Source organism: Chrysochloris asiatica, unplaced genomic scaffold (assembly GCF_000296735.1).
Source record: "Chrysochloris asiatica unplaced genomic scaffold, ChrAsi1.0 scaffold00008, whole genome shotgun sequence".
NCBI lineage: Eukaryota > Metazoa > Chordata > Mammalia > Afrosoricida > Chrysochloridae > Chrysochloris > Chrysochloris asiatica.
The window spans coordinates 9,943,916-9,966,162 of record NW_006408526.1 but is presented as its reverse complement, the minus strand read 5'-3'; the positions used below and the strand labels follow the sequence as shown (position 1 = coordinate 9,966,162).

At 38.0% G+C, this 22,247-nt stretch overlaps 1 protein-coding gene across 8 annotated transcripts in view; it reads right to left on the bottom strand.

Annotated features, from left to right (window-relative positions):
- Nucleotides 1-22,247, bottom strand: part of YAP1 (Yes-associated protein 1) — a 157,266-nt gene that overhangs the window by 44,663 nt on the left and 90,356 nt on the right. For 4 of the 8 annotated variants that reach the window (XM_006833762.1, XM_006833761.1, XM_006833764.1 and 1 more), the window contains exon 4: nt 15,234-15,347. The exons of the other annotated variants lie outside the window; for them this stretch is intronic. In XM_006833762.1, the coding sequence (XP_006833825.1) occupies nt 15,234-15,347 (114 nt within the window). The remainder of the gene's footprint in view (nt 1-15,233; nt 15,348-22,247) is intronic. 8 annotated transcript variants of the gene reach the window in all.

Below are 22,247 nucleotides of genomic sequence, written 5' to 3'. Positions count from 1 at the left end.
TATATATATATAACAAGTACAATTGTTATGTGAACAAGTCTAAAGCCACAGGTCAATAATTCTCTGTGAACAACTATAAAACAACAAAACAAAACATACAAACTCACTGATAGCTCTTCTAAGTGTTTTCTACATAACCTGCTGTTGTTGTTAGGGTACCTTTCACCCATAGCGACCTGACCCTATATACAACAGAGAGAAAACACTGGCCATTCCTGCACCATCCTTAAAATTGTTACTACACTTGAGCCCACTGCTGCTGCTATGATGCCAATCCATCTCACTGGGGGGTCTCCCTTTATTTTGCTGACCCTCCACTTTACCAAGCATGATGTTCTTCTCTAGAGGCTGGTCCCTCCTGATAACATGTTTGAAGTATGAGAGATGAAGTGCTACTGAGTCAGTTCCAAGTCATAGTGCTCCATGATATGGCATAAATTTGATTCATATCAACTCCATGTGACAAAGGTGAACTGGCCCACATGCTTCTCTGAGCTGTAATCTTGACTAAAGTAGTTATTTTTCTCCCAGGGACATGCTGGGTGGGTCCTAATCTTCAATTTTCCACTTAGCAATCAAGTGTCACTGGCTCTTACAGGAACTCTAACAGTAACCTAGAGGACGTAATCCACTAACTTATTAATGGGCATGTTATAGTTGTTGGTGTTAAGTACCATGGAATCAGTTCTGATTCCTCTCAACCTTGTGTATAGTTTCTGAGGAGTGGCTGGTAGGTTTGAACTGCTGATGTTTTGGTTCAAGCAGACCTTGCAGCACAATGCATTATCCTGCAGCACCACACACCACACCAGGACTCCAATAATGGAATTGCTGTTGTTGGTAAATGCCACAGAATCAGTTCTAATAGCAACCCTGCATAGGGTTTCCAAGGTGCAGCTAGTGAGATTGATCCACCAACCTTTCAGTTCAAAATGACTTTGCAGTCCAGCACATTAGCCCGCAGTGCCACACCAAGGCTCCGTAATAATGGGATAGCAACTCATATAATTAAAAAATCCAATTGCTATCACGTAGATTCTTAAGAATTGCAACCCTGTATAGAGTATCTGGAGTCCTGGTGTGGTCCTGTGGTTTAATGCACCAGACTGCAAAGCCATTTGAACTGCAAGGTCAGTGGTTCAAGCTCACCAGCTACTCCTTGGAAACCCTATACAGGGTCACTATGGGTCGGAATCGACAGCACTTAACAACAAACATATAGGTTGTCTAAGGTGTGAGACAGGGTTGTATTCTTTCACCATACTTATTCAACCTGTATGCTGAGCAAATAATACGAGAAGCTGGGTTCTATGAAGAAAAACGTGGCATCAGGATTGGAGGAAGACTCATTAACAACCTGTGATATGCAGATGATACAACCTTGATCGCTGAAAGTGAAGAGGACTTGAAACATTTACTTATGAAGATTAAAGAGCACAGCCTTCGATATGGATTACATCTCAATGTCAAGAAAACAAAAATCCTCACCACTGGACCAATAAACAACATTCTTATCAATGGAGAAAAGATTGAAGTTGTCAAGGACTTCATTCTTTTTGGATCAACTATCAACACTCACAGAAGTAGCAGTCAAGAGATCAGACGACGTATTGCACTGGGCAAATCTGCTGCACAGGAACTTTTTAAAGTATTGAAGAGCAGAGATGTCAGCTTGAGGACTAGGGTGCGCCTGACCCAGGCCATTGTGTTTTCAATAGCCTCATATGGATGCGAAAGCTGGACAGTGAATAAGGAGGATCGTAGAAGAATTGATGCCTTTGAGTTGTGGTGTTGGAGGAGAATACTGAGGGTGCCATGGACTGCCAAAAGAACCAATAGATCTGTTTTGGAAGAAGTGCAGCCAGAGTGCTCCTTGGAGGCCAGGATGGCTAAGCTTCGTCTCTCCTACTTTGGACATGTAGTCCGGAGGAAACAATCATTGGAGAAGGATGTCATGCTGGGTCGGGTGGAGGGTCAGAGAAAAAGAGGAAGTCCCCCAACGAGATGTATCGGCCAGGTGGCATCATTGATGGGACTCGGGTGGCAGCGGTGGTGAGGTTGGCCCAGGATCGAGCACTGTTTCGTTCTGCTGTGCATGGGGTCGCTATGAGTCGGTTCCAACTCGATGGCACCTGACAACAACAACAAGGAGCTCTGATAGTGTAGTGGTTACAAGTCGGGCTGCTAACCTCAAGGTCAGTGGTTCCAAACTATTAGCTGTTCTGTGGGAGAAAGATGAGATGTTCTGCTCCTGTAAAGATTCACAGCCTTAGAAACCCTATTGGGGTTGGGGGTGGGGTGTCTCTATGAGTCAGAACATCACCACCACCACCACATAGGGTGTCTGGGAGTCCTAGTGTGGCTCTGCAGGATAAGCACTGTACTGCTAATCTCAATTTTGATAGTTCAAACCCACCAGTCACTCCTCAAATACCCTATACAGGGTCAGTATGAATAGAACAGACTCAATGGGACTTAACATAGGGTGTAATGGTGTCTGAGACTAAATCTTTCTGGGAAGACAGACTTCCTCATCTTTCTCCTGAATGCATCATCGACCTTGCAGTTAACAGTCAATTCCAATTCCTAACCTACAGCACTACCAGGGCTCTTTAGTAATTCATATACTTAAATAGAAAATGATGGTTTTTCAGTGAAAATTACTTATCACTCAATTCACACTCCAAATTTCATACAGACACAGCAAAAGATCAGGGTCCCAACCTGATGGCTGAAGATGTGTTTTTATTACCTATATCCTGGTGTGGTGCTGTGGGTCAATGCAAAGTTGCTTTGAATCTCAACATCGGCAGTTCAAGCTCACCAGCTGCTTCTCGGAAACGCTATACTGGGTCACCGTGGGTCAGAAATGACTTGACAGCACTTAACAGGAACATATGTAAAATAGGTTCCCTGTCATTTAACTACAACCCATGCAGCAATTTATTCCAAATAAAATGTGTTTACACATGTCTTTGTGATCAGTAAAGGGCAGCAGACAAATTCAGGAATACACTTTTCTTAGTCTTTTCTGTTACCTTCAAAAAGAATGTCCACTCAAAACTAGCTTCTGAGGGGATCTGCTGGGTCAGGAAAATTTAACAGAGAGACCTCAGCTCAGAAGTTATGGCAGCTGTGTTTTTGAACGCCAAAGGGGTAATACTGACAGATTTTTTTGAAGGTTTGAAGGACACAGGATGATCACAGATACTCATTAATTTTTTTTTTAAACCTAAAAATTGTATTGGTGAGGAAGAGGCCAGGAAAGTTGTGCCAAAGAATTTTTTTTCCATTATACAACATGCCTGCTCAATCTAGGTTAGCAAAGTCTGTTCCCTAAGAATTTCATGGGAAATCTTACCCTAACTATGCTATGCTCTTGAGTTTTACTACCAATTATGTGTTTACCAGTCCAGTGCATACGTCACTAAGCTACGAGTGCACCATTGTGTATCTACAGAACTGACGATCTTTTTTACTACCCTCTATCTTCAGAATATTTACATTACCCATAACAGAAACCTCATATCCATGAGCAGCCACTCCTTACTGAATTGTTTTTTTTAATTCTCTTGGGTATATACACAGGATTAGAATTGTGAGGTCCATAAGGCCACATGGACAGCTCAAGAAAACAAAGTGTTATAATAAAATTGCAAAGACCTAGAGTTAGAAAACCGAAAGGGAAGAAGCCTGCTCAGCATTCACAAGCTGAAAAAACTGAAGAAAAAATTCAAACCTCAACTTGAAATATTGAAGGATGCTATTAGCAAAATACTGAACAATGCAGAAAGCATCAAATTAAGATGGAAATTAATAGACACAGTCACTGTATCAAAAATAATTGGTCAACATTCAACAATTTTAAGAGATAGCTTACGGTCAAGAATTAATGGCACTGAAGGAGAAGTCCGGCTGCACAGAGGCATTGGTGGGGAAAAAAAGGACTCCAGGAATTGACTGAATACCAATTAAAATGTTTCAATTAACTAATGCAGTGCTGGAAGTACTCACTAACCTGTGTCAAAATTTTGGAAGAATCAACTTCCATCCTACTACAGAAATCAGTATTTGTGCTCACTCCAACAATGGTGACCCATGAGAATGTAGAAATTATAGAATGATACCATTACTATCACATGCAAATAATGTTTTGCTGGAGATAATTAAAAAAAATTGCAGCAGCACACCATCAGGGAGTTATCAAACCTGATTCACAAAAGGAAGTGAACAAGGGATATAATTTCTGACCTCAGATGGATCTTGGCTGAAAACAGAAGATACCAGAAAAGTATTTACTTGTATTTTATTCACTATGCAAAGTCATTCAACTGTGCGGATCATAATAAACTATGGAAAACACTGTTCAGAATGGAACTCCAGAACATTTAATAGGGCTTATGCAGAGCCTGTACATAAACCAAGAGGCAGTTATTCTAACAGAACAAGGAGTCAGTGAATGGTTGAAAATCACAAAAGGTGTCTGTCAGGGTTGTAATCTTTCATCTTCATACTTGTTCAATCTGTATGCTAAGCAAATTATTCAAGAAGCTGGATGATTTGAAGAATACAGCATTGGGATTGGGGGAAGGGTCCTTAATACTACCATATCTGCTGAAATCATATAGGACTTGAAACATTTGCTCATGAGAATCAAAGAATATAGCCTTCAGTATGGATTATCATTCAATGTAAAGAAAATAGAATTCATCACAAGAGGTCTAATAACACCATAATAAGCAAACAAAAGACTGAAGTTGTCACAGATTTCATTTTAGCTAGCTCCACAAACAACACTCATGTAAGGAGCAGTCAAGAAATCAAACAATGGTCTGTATTGGGCAAATTGGCTGTAAAAGACTTCTTTAAAGTGTTTAAGAGCAAAGATGTTACTTTGAGAACCAAGGTGTGCCTGACCCAAGCCATGGTATTTTCAGTGGCCTCATATGCACGTGAAAACTGGACAATGGTTGGGGAAGGTCAGAAAACAATTGATGCCTTTGAATTATGGTGATGGCAAAGAATATTATTAAATATATCAAAGAAATCCAGAATAAACAACAAATCAGTTTGGGAAGAAATACAGCCAGAATGTTCCTTAGGATGGTCAGACTTCATCTCTCATACTTTGGACATATTATCAGGAGGGATCAGTCCCTGGAGAAAAACCTCTTGCCTGGTGGTTAAGTAGACATGGAGAAAGAAGAAGACTCTTAAAGGAGATGAAGTGTAAGCTACAACAATGGACTCAAATAGACAAAGATTGTGTGGACAACGCAAGATCAAATTTGATAAATTGTACATAGAATCTCTGAGTCAGAACTCATTCAAGGGCACCTAACAACAAAACATTTTTCAGACAATACAATTGTGAATGGAACTTGGAGGAAACAAAAAAAAATCCACCAGAACATTTTCTCCTCATCACCTCATTAAGACAGTTTGGGGCAGGGCAAACTAAATGAGGTGAGGAAGAGAAAGGAGAAAATGTTCTAACTAGCGTTTGGGTCTCTCTGTACTCAAAGGACAACCTCCACTAGGAAAATAATGCGTAAATATCTAGTTAGGAAAGAAAGTACAGATACTAAGAGTATTTGTTTGAAAGACAAAACAAATTTCATTCTAAAATGTTATCTGCCACTAACATTTAGTCACGGAATAAACAATCCCCATCTACTCACAGAATAAACAATCCCCATTAAGAGTAACTGTTTTATTACAATGAAAGCTCTTTCACTGGGGGATTTATAATTTATAAGAGATATGTACCTTAGTTTTAACAGATATGCACAAAAATGGACTTTTTAAAAATACAGTTTCGAGTCTTAGTGGTTTCTTTGCATCCTTTAAATTTTCTGCTGCACAAAAGCCTTTCCTGGCCTTTCATTCAAGCTCAAGTAGGTCTCCCCTTCCACTTCACTGCCTTTTATATTAACCTTGTTTTTATTCTTCATGATGGTGGTGGTAAGTACCACTGTGTCAGTTCCAACTCAGAATGACCCTGCAGAGAGTTTCTAAAGAGCAACCGATGGGTTTGAACTGCTGACCTATAGCTGGCAGCCCAGTGCCACACCAGGAGTCCTACATGTCCTTTACACAATTTTAATTATTTACTTACTTGTTTAGTACTTTGCCACACCCTACTTCAATGTCTAGCACAGTGCCTGGCACATAACAGGTACACAATCATTTATGGAATGAAGAAATAATTGTTGAAATAGGTTCTAGCCTTAGTTAATAAGAGGTTGTTAGTAACGCACAGGACAATCTCTCAGTTGAAAACTCCCCCAGAAGCCACAGTGACAGAACAAAATGAGTATAAAACAAAATTAAACACATGAACAAATTACTCTAATCTAATTCAACATTTCCCTTGGTAAATCTATAATCTCTTTTTCTGTTTCTTACATCTGAAGCTTTTGGTTGGCATAAAATACTAGTGGCAACACCACTCACAAAATAATGAACATCAATTGTTAAGTACTGCGACTCCTTTTTTAAAAAATCACCTATGAAAGAACACATGGTCAACTATTACTTTCACACAAAGATGGGAACGAAAAAGAAATTAGATGAATGAAAATGAACCAACCAGACGGGAACTTATGACAGTACTCACATACTGTGAAGCATGCAACCAATGTCACTGAACAATTTCTGCTGAAATTGTGGCATGGGAACCTAAATCGTTCTGTAAACCTTCACTAAAAACACAGCATTAGTTTTTTTTTTTAAAAAAAAAAAAAAGGGGGGGGGGGGGGGGAATACTACCAAATAGTTGTGTCCCAGTATGCTTCAAAGATACTTGCTGTTAATGCAGAGTTAATGAATATACAATATGAAACACTTAAATAAAAAAAAAATTAAAATTAAAAGAAAAAATAAAACAAACTAAATACTGAACTTTATTCAATGACTGGTGATCTTAAGCTAAGATTTAAAACATTCTGCATGACTAACCTATTATGTAAACAAAGCCAAGACTATTTCTTCTTTATATAATTTATTTGAACCATTCCTCAAGTAGGAATTCACATATTAATATAACTTAATTAATATACATCGATTCCTCAAAACCCTATACAGGGTCGCTAGGAGTCAGAACTGAGGAGGCCGACACTTAACAACAACTCATCTTTGGTGAGTAGTAGAAAGAGTGCTAAAATCTTATAAACACACAATCATATTGAATTTAATATAGATTTGAAAGTGAAGAAAATTGTTAAAATCTAATATTGAACCAATTCTGACATTTACTCTAGATCTTATGCATTAAAATAGATCTTCATTTCAGTAAATGATTATTTTTCTAAGTAAAATAAAACAACAACAAAAAAACATCTCTAACAAACAATCTAGAACTATGCGTCTACTCAGCTTTCTTTCATGGCAACTTTAGGAAAATTCTAAACTTTGGGGGAAAAAAAGTGTACCAAAAAATGCACCACCTTTAAGACAATAAAGCTGTTTAAACCCTTGTATGTTGATGTGTTTAGTCCCTACAAGTGGACAAAGCTCTAACTATTCAAGCCAGCACTTCCTATCCTCCATCAGGTTTGTTTGCCTGGACATACTCATCATGTGATAAGGCTTATCTTTAGATTAAAGGTGAAAAGATTCCTCTGTCTCCTCTTCAAAAGTAATTCCCAGCTGTGACCAGACACCCAAAAGCTAGACTTAAACAGTGGAATAAATAGTTTCAAAGTATCTAGAAAACCAAGGCAGTCCAATCAGTAAAGCTATTGAGAATCAAAGTTTCAAAGCAGTCATTGAAGAATTCATAATCTAGCATATTTGTATCAAATGATTGAAGGACTGGAAATCTTAGCACCTTCAATCTAATCCATTCACATTTTACAGGTGAGTCAGATTACATCAAGAAAAGTATCTTTCTGGACCATTGCTGCTAAAATTCCTAAATAAACTGATCTTTTCCTATACCACAATTTGTTTAAATTTAGTAAATTATGTCACTATCAGTGTAGAAAAGGGAATGTTAACTTAATGTTGATTTGAAAAATGAATACTATATATACATTTTTCCACAAATGACAAACTTTGATGTTTTTCCATCAATAAAATCGCCTCACACACACACAATTTTTGTTTAAGTGCTCTGCTATGTGGTGCAATGTATGTGTGGGCATATTATTTATATGGGGTATTATTTGTGAAAAAATATGGTAGACCAAAATACACTCAAGAAACTAACAATTCATCAAATCTGTAGTACAAGGAAAAATAAACAAAAGCATCATAAACTAAGTATTATTAGAGTGAAAAAATGGTAATACCTGATTGCAGAAAATGTATTTATAATGCACAATTGAGAAGGGAGTCGCAACATTCAACTAGAGCAACTAAGAGGATGTTCTGGATAGAGGACAGCATAAGAAACAGTGTGTGTGTGTGGGGGGGTGACATTGAATTAGTAGTTATATATTGTGCATGGAGTATCCAGGTAAGCAGGAGAGAGAGGTAACACACTAAACAAGAGAGACTAGGATTTTTGGAGGGCTCTGTATGCCAGGTCAGAGCAATGCTATTCTTTCTGCTGGATAATGCACATTTAAAACACCACAAAAAGTATCTAGGAGGGGAGTGAACTGGTTTTTTAAAAAGGGGGTGGGGTGGGGGGAGACTGGAAACGTGAGAAACTATAGTTAGAAAAGAACACATGGGGGGGGGGGTAGTCATATTAACACTAAAAGGGAAGACAAACTTTCTGGCCACTTGAATTTACCTTCATCAGAATGTACTACTTTATAATGTGGTACACTCCCCAGTCAAGAGAAGAGTCAAAGCAGGGGGCAGAAGAGAGTCTCCTAAGTACATGACAAAAGTAAGGTCTAGCTTCAAAGTCTGTTTCAATCTGAGATTTTAAAGTTGTTATCTATAATTGGAAACTCATTATCTTTGGGTAATTTCCTTAAGATGAGCCACGGTATAGGATATAAATAGATTAACCACCATCTTCATCTTCTTTTTGTCCCCTGTCCAGTAACTGCATAAGCTTGAAAAGGTCATAATGTTTGGATACCACAACCTCTCTCAGGATTTTGTTGTTGTTGTTATAATACAGGGAGGAGGGAAATGTGTGCGTGCCAGTGGTTCAGGGAGTCACAATAACTGGGTGTGGCACAAATGTCCTGCAGTGCCCAGGATACTAATATTCCCCCAATAAGAAATGCTGATTCTAAGAATTATAAAGTGTTCTTCAAGGTCAAATTTTATAGGGTTTACCTGCTGATGATTTCCAATTCACAAGGGCTTTTCTTACCAGGAGGAACCCAGTTAAGTGCTCAGCTGCTAACCTAGGTTGGTGGCAGTTTGAATGCAACAGCTGCTGCTACAAGGAAGAAAGATGGGGCAATCTGCTTCAGTAAAGATTTACAGCTTTGAAAATCCTATAGGGATGTTCTACTCTGTCCTATCAATCACCTTGAGTCAGAATCAACTCAATATCAGTGGGTTTGTTTTTTATTTTAAAACCTAAAATACACAAACAAGTTCCATTTATTGATGTTCTAAGCAGGAGTTCCATGGAGCTCTGGTAGCGTAGTGATTACAAATTGGGCTGTGAACCTCAGGTAAGCAGTTCAAAACTACCAGCTGTTCTGTAGAAAAAAGATGAGGCGTTTTGCTCCCCTTAAGATTTACAGCCTCGGAAACCCTGTACAGGGTTTATATGAATCGGAACTGACTCCACAACACATAACAACAACAACAATGCTGTGCATGGAGCCCTGTGGTGCATGGTGTGGCGCTGTGGGTAAATATGCTTGACTGCAAGATCAGTTTGAACTGTGAGGTTGGTAGTTCAAACTTTCTGGTTGCTCCTCGGAAACCCTATACAGGGTTGCTATGGGTTGGAACTGACCTGGTGGCACTTAACAACAATAATTCTGTGCATGGAAATGTCAAAAGTAATTAAAACCTAGATGATGATTTTGAGTCCTCTTTTTCTAAGTTTCACAAAACTTGCTTGTATGTAGATGATTTTTAAAAATAAACAAAAAATTTAAGAATAAGCAAAATATACATATATATAATTTCTTTAAAAAGTATACTCCCCAAATAAAAATTTTCTTTGTTGTTGTGAAGTGCTGTCAAGTTGATTCCAACTCATAGTGACCCTAACAAAGTTAAATATCTTACATTAATAATTTTTAATTTTCTAATGCTGAGACCTTCATTAACCTATCTCCTTTAAGCCCTAAAAATGTGTTCTGGTATGACGCTGTAGAATAAGCACTGGATTTCTGATTACAAGGTTGGTGGTTAAAACGCACCAGCAAACCCAGCAGCCAGCCGCTCCTTGGAAATTCTATATAGAGTTACTATGAGTTGGAACAGACTTAATGGCACTTAAAAACATTATAAATGGTATTTTTCTTTTGCTAAAAAACACGTTCCGTAACTATATATCTAAGAATCTCTCCTATTAACACCAAAGAAAAACACTAAGTGCTGTAAAAGTTAAACCTTTACCTCAATTAGTAGAGCCTCCGGTAGAGAGACTATCAATATCTAATCATGTGAATTTTATTGAAACAAATTTTTTTATACTATTTAATTTCCTTCCTCTCTTACAATTCTTCTCTAGTGCTCTTAAACTGTCAGGCATATTTGGTAGAGGACTATGTTAACTATTTCTTCTTGTTAAATACCATCAAGTCAGTATCAACTCATAGCGACCCGATGCAGGTTTGAACTGCTGACCTTGTAGTTTACAATCCACTGCTGATCCTACAGCGCCACACCAGAAGTCCATTAACTACTTGTTGTTAAGTGCCATCAAGTCGGTTCCAACCCATAGCGACAGGGTTTCTGAGGTTGTAACTCTTTCTCCCACAGAACAGCTGTTAGTTTTGAACTGCCAACCTTGAGGTTAGCAGCCCAATTCGTAACCACTATGCTTACCAGAGCTCCTTAGTACCATGGAGTCGGGTCCGACTCACAGCGACCCGATACAGGGTTTCAGAGGCTGTAATTCTTTACGGGAGCAGAAAGCCCCATCTTTTTTCAAACTGCTGACCTTAAGGTGCGCAGCACCAGAGCTCCTTAGTGCCTTGTAATTACAGAATACTGTTTTGACCACATTAGATTTTCATGACTTCCTTTAAAATTTCAAAGATACAAGCCCTCTCACCCTCCCTACCTCAAATATCTATGGATTCAGTATTTTTCCTTTAAACCAAATGTTTGTTGTTATTGTTCATTTTATCCAAGTGGTGTTATAAGAACTTAATTTTCAGATGAACAGAATGCTAACACCATTTAATAGTCTTAATATATGAAGCAAAGAATAGAATTCGCTGAATGTAAAACTGATGATCTGCTCTGTAACCCTTAACCACTCAAGTCACAATAAAAAGCTGTTGCGTTTTATTTTTTTAAAAGGTCTTTCATGTAAATAACAGGGACAAGATTACATACAATATTAGTTCATTAACTCTGAGAACAATTTTTAGGTATTTGTTGTTATTGTTAAGTGCCATTGAGTTGGTTCTAACCCATGGAGACCCTGTATTGGGTTTCCAAGGAGCAGCTGTTGAGCTTGAACCGCCGACCTAGCAGTTCAAATGGCTTTGCAGTCTGGCACATAAACCCATAGCGCCACACCAGGGCTCCTTGGTCTTTATTCTTTCATTTTAAATAATAGAAATTACAGTTTTACTGTGTCTTTATTAAGGCTTTGACTCGAAAATACTCATGACTTTATCATATAAAATAAAAATTCTACACTGTACAAAGAAAGAAACTTCAGGATCTACATGTTTACCTGTACAAAATCTCCAGGGGCAAAAAGAAGGCCTCTTATGTGACTAATAATACTCGAGGAACCTTGTTCTTTAAAACAGGGTTAATACATTTCTAATATAACTCTAAAAAAAACAAACCTATATTTTTCAAAGCTCAAGAAGTATCAGTAAACTCAGAGTTTAAACTCAATTAGATGTAATTTCATGATTTGTTACAAATTACGAGTAAAATCTCTAAGACAATATGAATGCCAGTGATTACTGTTTTTGTTAAGTGCTGTCGAGTCAATTCTGGCCTTGCTGTTCAAACTGACCTTGCAGACACAGCATATTAACCGGAAGCACCACATCAATGTTACCGTAGTTTGAATTATGATGTTGGAGGAGAATATTAAAAGTACCATGGATTGCCAAAAGAACAAACCAATTTGTGTTGAAAGAAGTACAGACAGAATGCTCCTTGGAAACCAGGATGGCTCTCATACTTCAGACATTTTATTAGGAGGGACCAGTCCCTGGAGAAGGATATCATGTTTGGTAAAGTGGAGGATCGGAGATAAAAGAGGAAGACCACCGAGATGGATTAGCACAGTGGCAGCAGCGATGGGCTCAGGCTTATCAATGATTGTGAGGTTAGCGCGGGACTGGGCAGGTGTTTCATTCTCATGTGCATAGGGTCGCTGTGAGTCAGTGCTGATTTGATGGCACCTAACAACAACAACATTTTAAGTGTTAAAGAGACAGGAAATTAAAGAACCAATCCACAACATGTCACTATTTAATTTCCTAAAATTATGTGGATAATTTATTAACTTCATGATGGATATACTGATAAATTCTTTGAATACTCTAAAGTAAACTGTCTACTGTCAAGACGATTCCGACACACAGTGACCCTGTATAGCATTCCAGAGGCTGTACATCTTTATGGGAGCAGAAAGCCGCATCTCTCTCTCCTGTAGAGAAGCTAGTGGATTTGAACTGCTGACCTTGTGGTTAGCACCCTAACCTGCAGCCCACTATACCAATACCCTTTTGATGAAGAATGTTGTTGTTGTTGTTGTTGTTATGTGCCATGGCATCAGTTCTGATTCATAGCAGCCCTGTACAGAGTTTCTGAGGCTGTAAATCTTTACAGGAACAGAAAGCCTCATCTTTCTCCTGTGGAACAGCCGGTGGTTTCGAACTGCTGATTGTGAGAGTAGCAGCCCAATTCGTAACCACTACACTACCAGAGACGTTGGAAGGAGGTGACCAATAAAATTAAGCAAGTGAATCATCCATTTCAAAATTCAAAACGGCCAGTTTGACTCAAGCTAGCAAATGATACCTTAATACAGATTTAGGAAATACAGAAAAGCAAACTCTACACCATGAAAGCAATAATCTGCTATTTGTTTATGTTTGCATGACTCAAAGGGTCAAAAAAGAAGGGAATAGTTTATATTTCTTTGGCAGAGATAAAATGTAATCTACTACACAGAACTTCAGATTTCAAGGAAGACCCCTTCAAATTCAGCAACTAACAGCTTGTCTTTATTTGCTGTCACTCTACATCAGAGAAACCCACTTTTTTTTTTTCCTTTCCTGCGCCCCCCTCCCCCTTCAGTTACACTTGAGCTCTCTGACTGAAAAGGTCTGGAACAGATTAAAAGTCAGCCACAAAATAAAAAGCTTTGGCATGTTGTCAAGCCTGTCTGGAATATACATACACAGTGGGCCCAAAAAGGGAAAACTAAAGGCAGTTAAATAAAAATAAAAAAAAACACATTATGAGACTTTTTTTGGGTGGCATATCTAATTGTATAGTTGTATGTTCATATATGTTGGAGATAAACAGTTTCTATTTTTTAGTATTTCCCCCTTCTTAAAAAAAAAAAAAATCCAAATCTGTACAATCAATGCATCTACTTAAGCTCACAGAATGTTGTTTCATTATTTCATTGTTCTAACTGAAAATATTTAGTTTTTTAAAAAGAGGATATTTCTATTTTCTGATCTCTGTGTTAGCTAAGAGTTAATCATCTTTCTAATACTGAAATCATTTCATTACAAATAATTTTAAGGAAACATGGCAGGTATCTACAAATGCCAATTATTTATTAAATTATCTACCTAAGGTTTCCAGATTCAACCACAAGACCTTATTCAAGTATTACTTAAGATCTGAAGTTGCAAATTATTAACATGCCACATAATTTTCAACACCCAAACAGGTCTGAAAAGCTAGTCTTTAAGCTAAACCGGATATCTGTCAAAATGACACTTTTTGCCCTGGACTCCACCTTTTCGTTATTTGAATAGTGGGCTCAATCCATAAAGCTGACCAGTCAGTCAGTTTGGGGGAAAGCTAAGTTTTGGATTTTTTGTTTTTCAAGTATATATAAAGACATAGAGAATTGTTCATAATGGTCCTGACAGGGAAGTTATTTTGTCCAACTAGTAGGATTTTTCTTTTTCCTTCCCTTGTCCCCACCTCCCTTTCCAGGGTTGTGTTTTGATGGCATCCATAGAGTTAATTCCTCTTTCCCGTAAAGGGCCCCACAGTTGTTAGGTCAACCCCTGTTAAGCTTCAAAGGCTCTGCGTCCCCTCAGTCTGACCTACTCAGTGATCTGCACACTGTTTTCATTTAGCTGCCTCCAGCCTAAGACGAAAGCTTCAAAACCACAATGATCTGCTCCTTTTTAGATTCATTTTTCCATGGCTTTGAAAAAATACCTCAGAAACCCAACTACAAAAACTGAAAACAGTTAAAAAAAAAAAAAAGGCAATGAAGAATTTGTGTATCTTTATCAAAATGTACACATCTGGGACAAAAGGTTGTGTGTGTGTTTTTGTGTGCAAAGGGTGATTTATCCATGTGATCTGGGGAGGAAGATGGCTTACTTTTTGTTTTACTTAATGAAAAACAGAGAAAATGACATACACTTTTTTAGAAAATGAAAGAAACATAAAAAGCCAGAAGAGAAGAGAGAGAAACAGTGTTTTCATTGGACCATTAGGATGGGAAACACTAAAATACTCAGAGAGGAGATGGTATTCATCACTCTCAGAAGTTAAGCATAAGCAGACCCCAGGTCACTAACAAAGCTGGTATTCCAGGTTGTAAATGTAGTGTGACAGTGTGATTATTATTGCAGCTAGAAAGGTCACTTAAGCAAGACCACTGTATCTCCGAAAATGTGAAAGGAGCATTGATTCTGGTTTGTTAAACTACCCTAACATCCATTCTTCCACCCCCATCCCAAAGAGCCCAGGCAAAAAAAAAAACTCCAAAAAACCTAGACCTGAATTTCTCAAATTTAAAGTGAAGAGTATAAAGATATTACTAGAAAATGTTGGGTGGGGAGTTACTTTCAATAGTATAAAAACAATGCTGTTTTATTTAAAATGTACCTTTCCCAATGCACATAACCAAAAAAAAGGTAATCAAAAATATTTTAAAAGGTTTTGAGGTGAACCTTTACCAAAACGAGGGTCAAGCCTTGGGTCTAGCCAAGAGGTGGTCTTGTTCTTATGGTTTATATAGTAAATTTCTCCATCCTGAGTCATGGCTTGTTCCCATCCATCAGGAAGAGGACCTATAATACAGAAAAACAATCATGGTTGGTTTTCATTTGGTGCAGCTAAAAAAAAAAATTGGAAGGGCTACTAATTTAAAAGAAAAGACATCTTGACATAAAACAATTCATTCAAACAGATTTAAGCATGTGTTCAAAGAAAGGTAAACCTATATGCCCAATTCTTTTCCACTAAAAAGAAACCACCATGTAATACAACCAACATCCCCGAAGCCAAACATGAAAAAAAGAGTCTGCTCTTCAAAAATTTTCTTGTGAAAGTCATGACCTAAAATAATTATCATTATTGTTAATGCAAGGCATGGTGGTACTGTGGTTCAAGAACCGCTTTCAACCAAATGGATATGGTAACAGTATTTTCCTCGGGACTCCGCTGCTCTTTAATGAGGGATATATGCATGTGTTTTCAAGCCATCTAAATAAACATTCTATTTAATCTAATGCACACGTTAGTTAAGCCTGCCAAGTTCCATTTATTTCCTTTTATGTAACTGGCTCACAACAAGAAAATTGTAATAGAAAAACCTACAATTAAAAAAAAAAACACCCTTATTTTTAAGCACTCAAGAAATTACTAAGAGGTGGGGATGGTGGCTGTAAATTGAAGAATGTCAAAGATTTGGGAAGTTTAAGAGATTAAGAGTTAAAGCTATTGGAAGATAGATTTTTTTCAGGAAGAAAGAAAGCAGGGTACCCTGAAAAGCTCAGATTAAGGAAAAACTGGGAGATAAAACTAAAGTCATTAGAAGAAAGATGTGGCAGGCAGCCTCCTTACAAATTTGTTGTTGTTGCTGGTAAACGCTACTGAGTCGATTCTGAACCATAGCAAGGAGAGACTGGTGAGTCTGAACCACTGGCCATCTGGTTCAAACCGACCTTTCATTTCAGTGCTTATGCTACATCGCCACACCAGGATTCCACTTAAAAATTTACAGCCTTGGAAACCCTGTGGGACAGTTCTACTGTGTCCTATAGTGTCTTATGAGTCAGAACTGTCTTGCAGGCAATGGGTGTGGTTTTGGTTAGGGAAGCAAGACAATTAATTGCTTTGGGGAGGTTAACAGCAATGGAAAGTGGCGCCTAGAATTAATTAATTACCAAATTCACGTTTAACTGCTCCTGATTCCTTTGTCCCCTTCCTCCTTTCCATCCCCACCAGGAGTCAGGAAAGGCAACTTATACATTGAAAGTCTGAAGATATGCCTAAAACCTGTGGACTAAGATGAACTGTGTAGTTGCAATGTGTCAATCACTATGTTTGACTATACTATGTACATTAATTCACTGAATCCTTACAATAACCTATGAAGAAACTGAGGCACAAAGTGGTTTAAGTGTGGTACAAGATCTTAAAGCTAGTTAAGTGTTAGAGATGATGACTCAAACCCAGGCAGTCTGAGTCATATGCCACTCTGCTTCACAAGTACACCTCTTTCCTGTCATCTTCTGTATCCAAGACAAGAGACTGAGTATTCTTCCTACGCAAAAAATGGGATAAACTCCTTCTTTTTGTGTCAGTAGTTAAAGCCAACCTCAAACTTTTCAGGAAATAATGCCATCTTTTAGGTAATAGGTACTGCTCCTATTATCACAAACATCCTTTTCTCTCTTAAAAACTCTTATTCATTCTGCAAGAGACCAGATGTCAGCTTTTCCATTCAGCCTGTTCTAATTATGGTAGACAGAATTATTAGTTTCCTCCTTATTTGCAGAAGCACTTAATAGAAAGAATTGTAATTACTTTGTTTACATCTTTTCATAGGTGGTTAATGACCAGGGCACTCACCTTTTCAAACTTGTAGATGAAAACCTGACTAGGTGCTCAATAAATAGTTAATGAGATAATGAATGCCCTACCTTTTAATTAATACTTTCAATTTTCTATAAATTAGTTAAAAATTACATTGTTTCTATATTATGTCCAAATGTTAAACAGAATATGCCAATGATGGAAATTACTAATCTAGTGCCTATTGCCTCTTATTCTTTGTTATTAGTTTGTACGCATTAATTAACTTTTTTAAATTATTGAAATCTATAACACAAAAAAGAAAGTTTGTTATAGTCCACCCCCCTGGATAGATGAGGTGGGAATAAATGATTTCCGTTTTTGTGACACACTTCTGGAATTGTTTGCAGGTACATTTAATATACACGCATACTCAACGAGCTCATGCTTAAGCTGTACTTTTATTCACGTCATATATTATGGGTATCTTTTCCTGACACAACACTTTGTTCTACTTTATTCTTTTTAATGGCTGCATGAAGCTTATTGTACTGATACACTAGAATTATTGTATCCTTTTCTCCAATGCTGAATATCAGAGTTATTTCCAATTGCTTTTGCTGTTATAAATGTGCACATCATATCCCCTGAGACATTGGTAGAAACACTACCTCTAGCCCCTATTGGCTCTATCACCACCATTACACAATGATGGCACCATCATATTTAAGTCCTTACAGGGCTCTATGTTCTGGCTAATGTGCCAGTCCCAGTTACACATGTTGAGGACAATGGTGCTCAGAGAGGTTTCAGAGACAGTTTATCCAATGTACACAATAAATTTCAAGCCAGGAAACTCAAAACAGAAGTTGACTTCAGAGCTTCGGCTTTTATTTTAACCCAGAGATATTTTGTGCTTTATCCTATTGTTGTTGTTAAGTGCCATCGAGTTGTTTCTGACCCATAACGACCCTGTATAGGGTTTCCAAGGAGTGGCTGTTGAGCTTGAACTGCCAACTTTGCAGTCCAGTGCATTAACCCACAGCATCACAATACTACTATAGGAGGCAGTATATAGTATGTTGTTGTTGTTGTTGTCATGTGCCGTGGAGTGGTTCCAACTCATAGCGACCCTCTACAGGGTTTCCGAGGCTGGAAATCTTTATGGGAGCAGAAAGCCTCATCTTTCTCCCGCGGAACAGCTGGTAGTTTCAAACTGCTGACCTTGCGGTTCACAGCCCGATTCGTAACCACTACGCTACCAGAGCTCCTTTAGGTCAAAATATACATCATTCTCCAAAATTCTAACAGGTGTTTCTGTAAGATAATGTTCTGAACAGTGGAACAGCGACTTAAATTTTAATCACTAAGAATCGACTTAAAAAAAAGGAATTTAATTTAAAAATTAAATGCAGGAAACTTTGCACCAATACTATTCCTGTCTAATGTAAATAATTAGAAACAAATCTCTAGATGCAGGAACTTAAGACAAGTATGTACAAAGGACAAACATCTACAAGCTCAAATAGATCAAAATAAAATTAGAATGTCTTTGAGTTCAATTTATATTCTCATTTAAGTGTGCCATAAATGTTAAACTTCTTTAATATGTAGCATACAAAACAAAGCAAATCTAAGTGACAATACATTGTTTACATAAAATGATCTTACATAAAAGGATCTAAGAGTGCTCTCAAACTTTAGTATGCACTAGAATCACTGGGAGGGCGGCTTTCAAACACAACACTGCTGAGCCCCATCCCATTCCCCAGAGTTTCTGTCAGTCAGTCAAGGGTAAGGCCTGAACATTCCCAGATGCTACTCATCCAATGCACACACACTGAGAACCACGGACTTGAGATAACCACTTAGAATTCTGTAGCTAGTATAGAACTGCTTATTGAAGCTATCCAACTCATAAACTATTCACTGTTAGGCACCAGGAACAATTCAGAGATAATATAATCTATCAAGCCCTACAAATCTGAGAATGACCAAATGTAATCACCCAAACCCCAAACCCACTGCCATCTAAATGATTCAAACTCACAGTGACCCTACAGTATACAGGAGAACTGCTCCCATAGGACTTTCCAGGCTATAACTCTTTATGGAAGCCAACTGCCACATCTTTCTCCTATGCATGGCTGGGGGCTTGGAACCACCAACATTTTGACTAGAGGTCATGCGCATTAACCAATGTGCCACCAGGACTCCTTTTAGATGTGGTGCTGTAGGATAAAGCACTGGATTACAGGCTGGTTTAAACCATAAGGTCAGCAGTTCAAACCCACCAGTGGCTCCTCAGAAACCCTTTACAGGGTCGGAACTGACTCGAGGGTACTTAACAACAACAATGGCACTACTACTGGCAACTCCAGATCATTTTTGGTTGAGAATTCTTTACTTTCTCAACAAAAATGAAGAGGATTTCTCAAAAGAAAATTAACGTTTTCTTCATTATTATATAGTGTTTAGCATACACAGTCTTGGTGTGGTGATGTAGGATAAAATACTTGACCGCAAGGTCAGTTTGAACCACAAGGCTAGCAGTTCAAACTCACCAGTTGCTGATGGCACTTAACAACATTTGGTTACATATTTTCTTCCTGGCTACACTAAAATTTATGAACACAAGGAGTGTATGTTATGTAGGTTTCTAACCTAGTGTCTAGTACAGTGTCTACTACTCACAAAGATGAGTAAATGTTGGCTGAGTGCAATCAAACTAAAATTCAATGAAAATCTTTTGTGTTTGTGAAACTAAATAAATATTGCTTCATTCTTTCTATGTAAGAAGTTTGGGGTTTCTATTATTTGCAATTTTGATTAATTTAATACTTGAAGGCACAGGACACAGCAAATTCTTTTATTCAACAAGTACTTACTGAGCTCCTACTATGTCCAGCCCTTAGCTATATGTTGTTGTGAAGTCTGACTCACAGTGACCCTGTGTAGGGTTTCCAAGGAGCAGCTGGTGAGCCTGAACCTGCTGAGGTTCAAACAGACCTTGTGATCCAGTGCTTTATCCCACAATGCAACACCAGGATATTACAAATTAAAATTCTGGTGTCATGGAACGTATGCTTTACTTACATGCACATAAAATGTAAGCTAACAATTAGTATGATGGGGTGGAGTGGGGACAATGCAGCATAAATGTAGAAAGGAAGATGAGAAAAGATCTGTCAGAAATGGGAACCAGGAAGGGGCTCACTGAGGCGACTTTTAAACTGAGAACTGAACACAATTAAGAACTCAATCTAGGTCAAAAGCTGATTCTAGTGAAAGGAACAGTGAAGAGACCAATGTGAACAGTTCAGAATGAGTAAGGAGTAAGATTCATTTTGCTTTTATGATCAAGATACTACCAGAAAACCTCTCAGCATTTCAACCAGTTAGTAACAGAAATCTCCCAAACTTATGGACAACCTCTAGAGGAGTCACAATGACAACAAACACTTTCATCCTGATTAATTGTAAAATGAACCCTTTGAAGCTAAACTTTAGATATGGAAAAGATGTAGGAGCCCTTTCAAGGCTGAGCTAGAAATATCAAGTCTGCCCAAAGTCTTTTGGGGAAGAAAAATTAAAAAAAAAAAACACAAATGGGTCCTGTATTAGGAAGGTAGAAAGTGGCTAGAACTCTAATAATAAAAGGGCAAGAAATTTTAATTTGGATAGCAAAAGAGCCAAGTACAGGCTAACTTGTATAAATTAGGATTACTTCTCCTGGATAAAACAAATTGTTATGTAGGATTTACTACTAGTGGCTGATTGGGAAATTATCTACTTCAGCAAATAGTGACTTCCTGCATTATTATGAAAACAAATAAAATACTCTATGTTATAATAGTGAAGGTGACTCAACATGAGTTTCCTGCTCTTGCCTAAGGACCCTGTTGCATTAGTAATGACTAACTAAAATCATTTGCAATGTTTAATCAAACAAGAAAGTCTTGATTAACTACAACGTGTAAGTTAGATGATCAAACCTCTCCCTCTCACCTGTCCCACATTTGATACTAAAGAAGTCATCCAGGACACTAAAGTTTACGAAACACACCCTGATGAGTGGTTCAAAGTACATCTATCACAAAGTAGTTTGCTTAGAAAGTAAAGAGCTGGAAAAGTATACTCAATGACCTTTTAAAGGAATTGAATTCTAAAACTCTAACCAATTTCAGCTTTGAAATTCTCATCTCTTTTGTAGCATTTATCATATATTTATATTTATGATGAATTGCAAAATTAATCATGCTCTATACAATGTGCTGGTGTGGTGCCGTAGGATAAGCACTGGACTGCTCTGCTAACCTCAGAGCTGGTGGTTCAAGCCCACCTGCTCTTTCTTGGAAACCCTATACAGAGTCGCTATGAGTCTGAATTGCTGGATGACACTTAACATCCAGTGTTTTACAAACATTTAACAATCCACTGATATAGGTAGTATTACAGTAAAGCTTGTTAAAGTCAGAACCTGTGTAAGACAGAAAAGCATGTCAGAGAAGGAAAACTCAAATATTTTACACTAAAACAAGCGACAAAGATGGGAAAACTGCAAGTTACCAAAGGCAGAAAACTTTCAAGATCTGTCTGACAAAGAAAAACAAGGCAGTCCACTCTCACTGTAAAAAGTTCCCTACTCCTCCTCAGAGTCCTGGTGTGGCGCCATAGAATAAGCAGTGGACCTGGACAGCTAGGTCAGTGGCTCAAACTCACCAGCCACTCTGCTCCTCAGAAACCCTATATGGGGGTTGGTATGAGTTGACCACTCACTAAGTAACAATTTGTCCTTTAATGTCATGTAAATTTGCCCTCACTTTGATTGAACCAGCTCCTACTGGCAACAAGACGTTCATCACAATTACCTTCACTTGTAGCACATGCACAATTTCAATCTGTGAATAGCCTTTTCTTGCACTAAACCCACGGATATCAAGGTGACTGCAAATCACAGCAACCCTGTAGGTCTAGCAGAGCTGCTCCATATAGTTTCCAAGGCTGTCAAAAGATTGACAGGAGCACAGTTTCACCTTTCTCCCAGAGTGGCTGGTAGGTTTGAACTGTCGACTTTCAAATAATTGTTGTTGTTGTTGTCAGGTGCCATCGAGTCGGAACCGACTCATAGCGACTCCATGCACAGCAGAACGAAACAATGTTCGATCCTG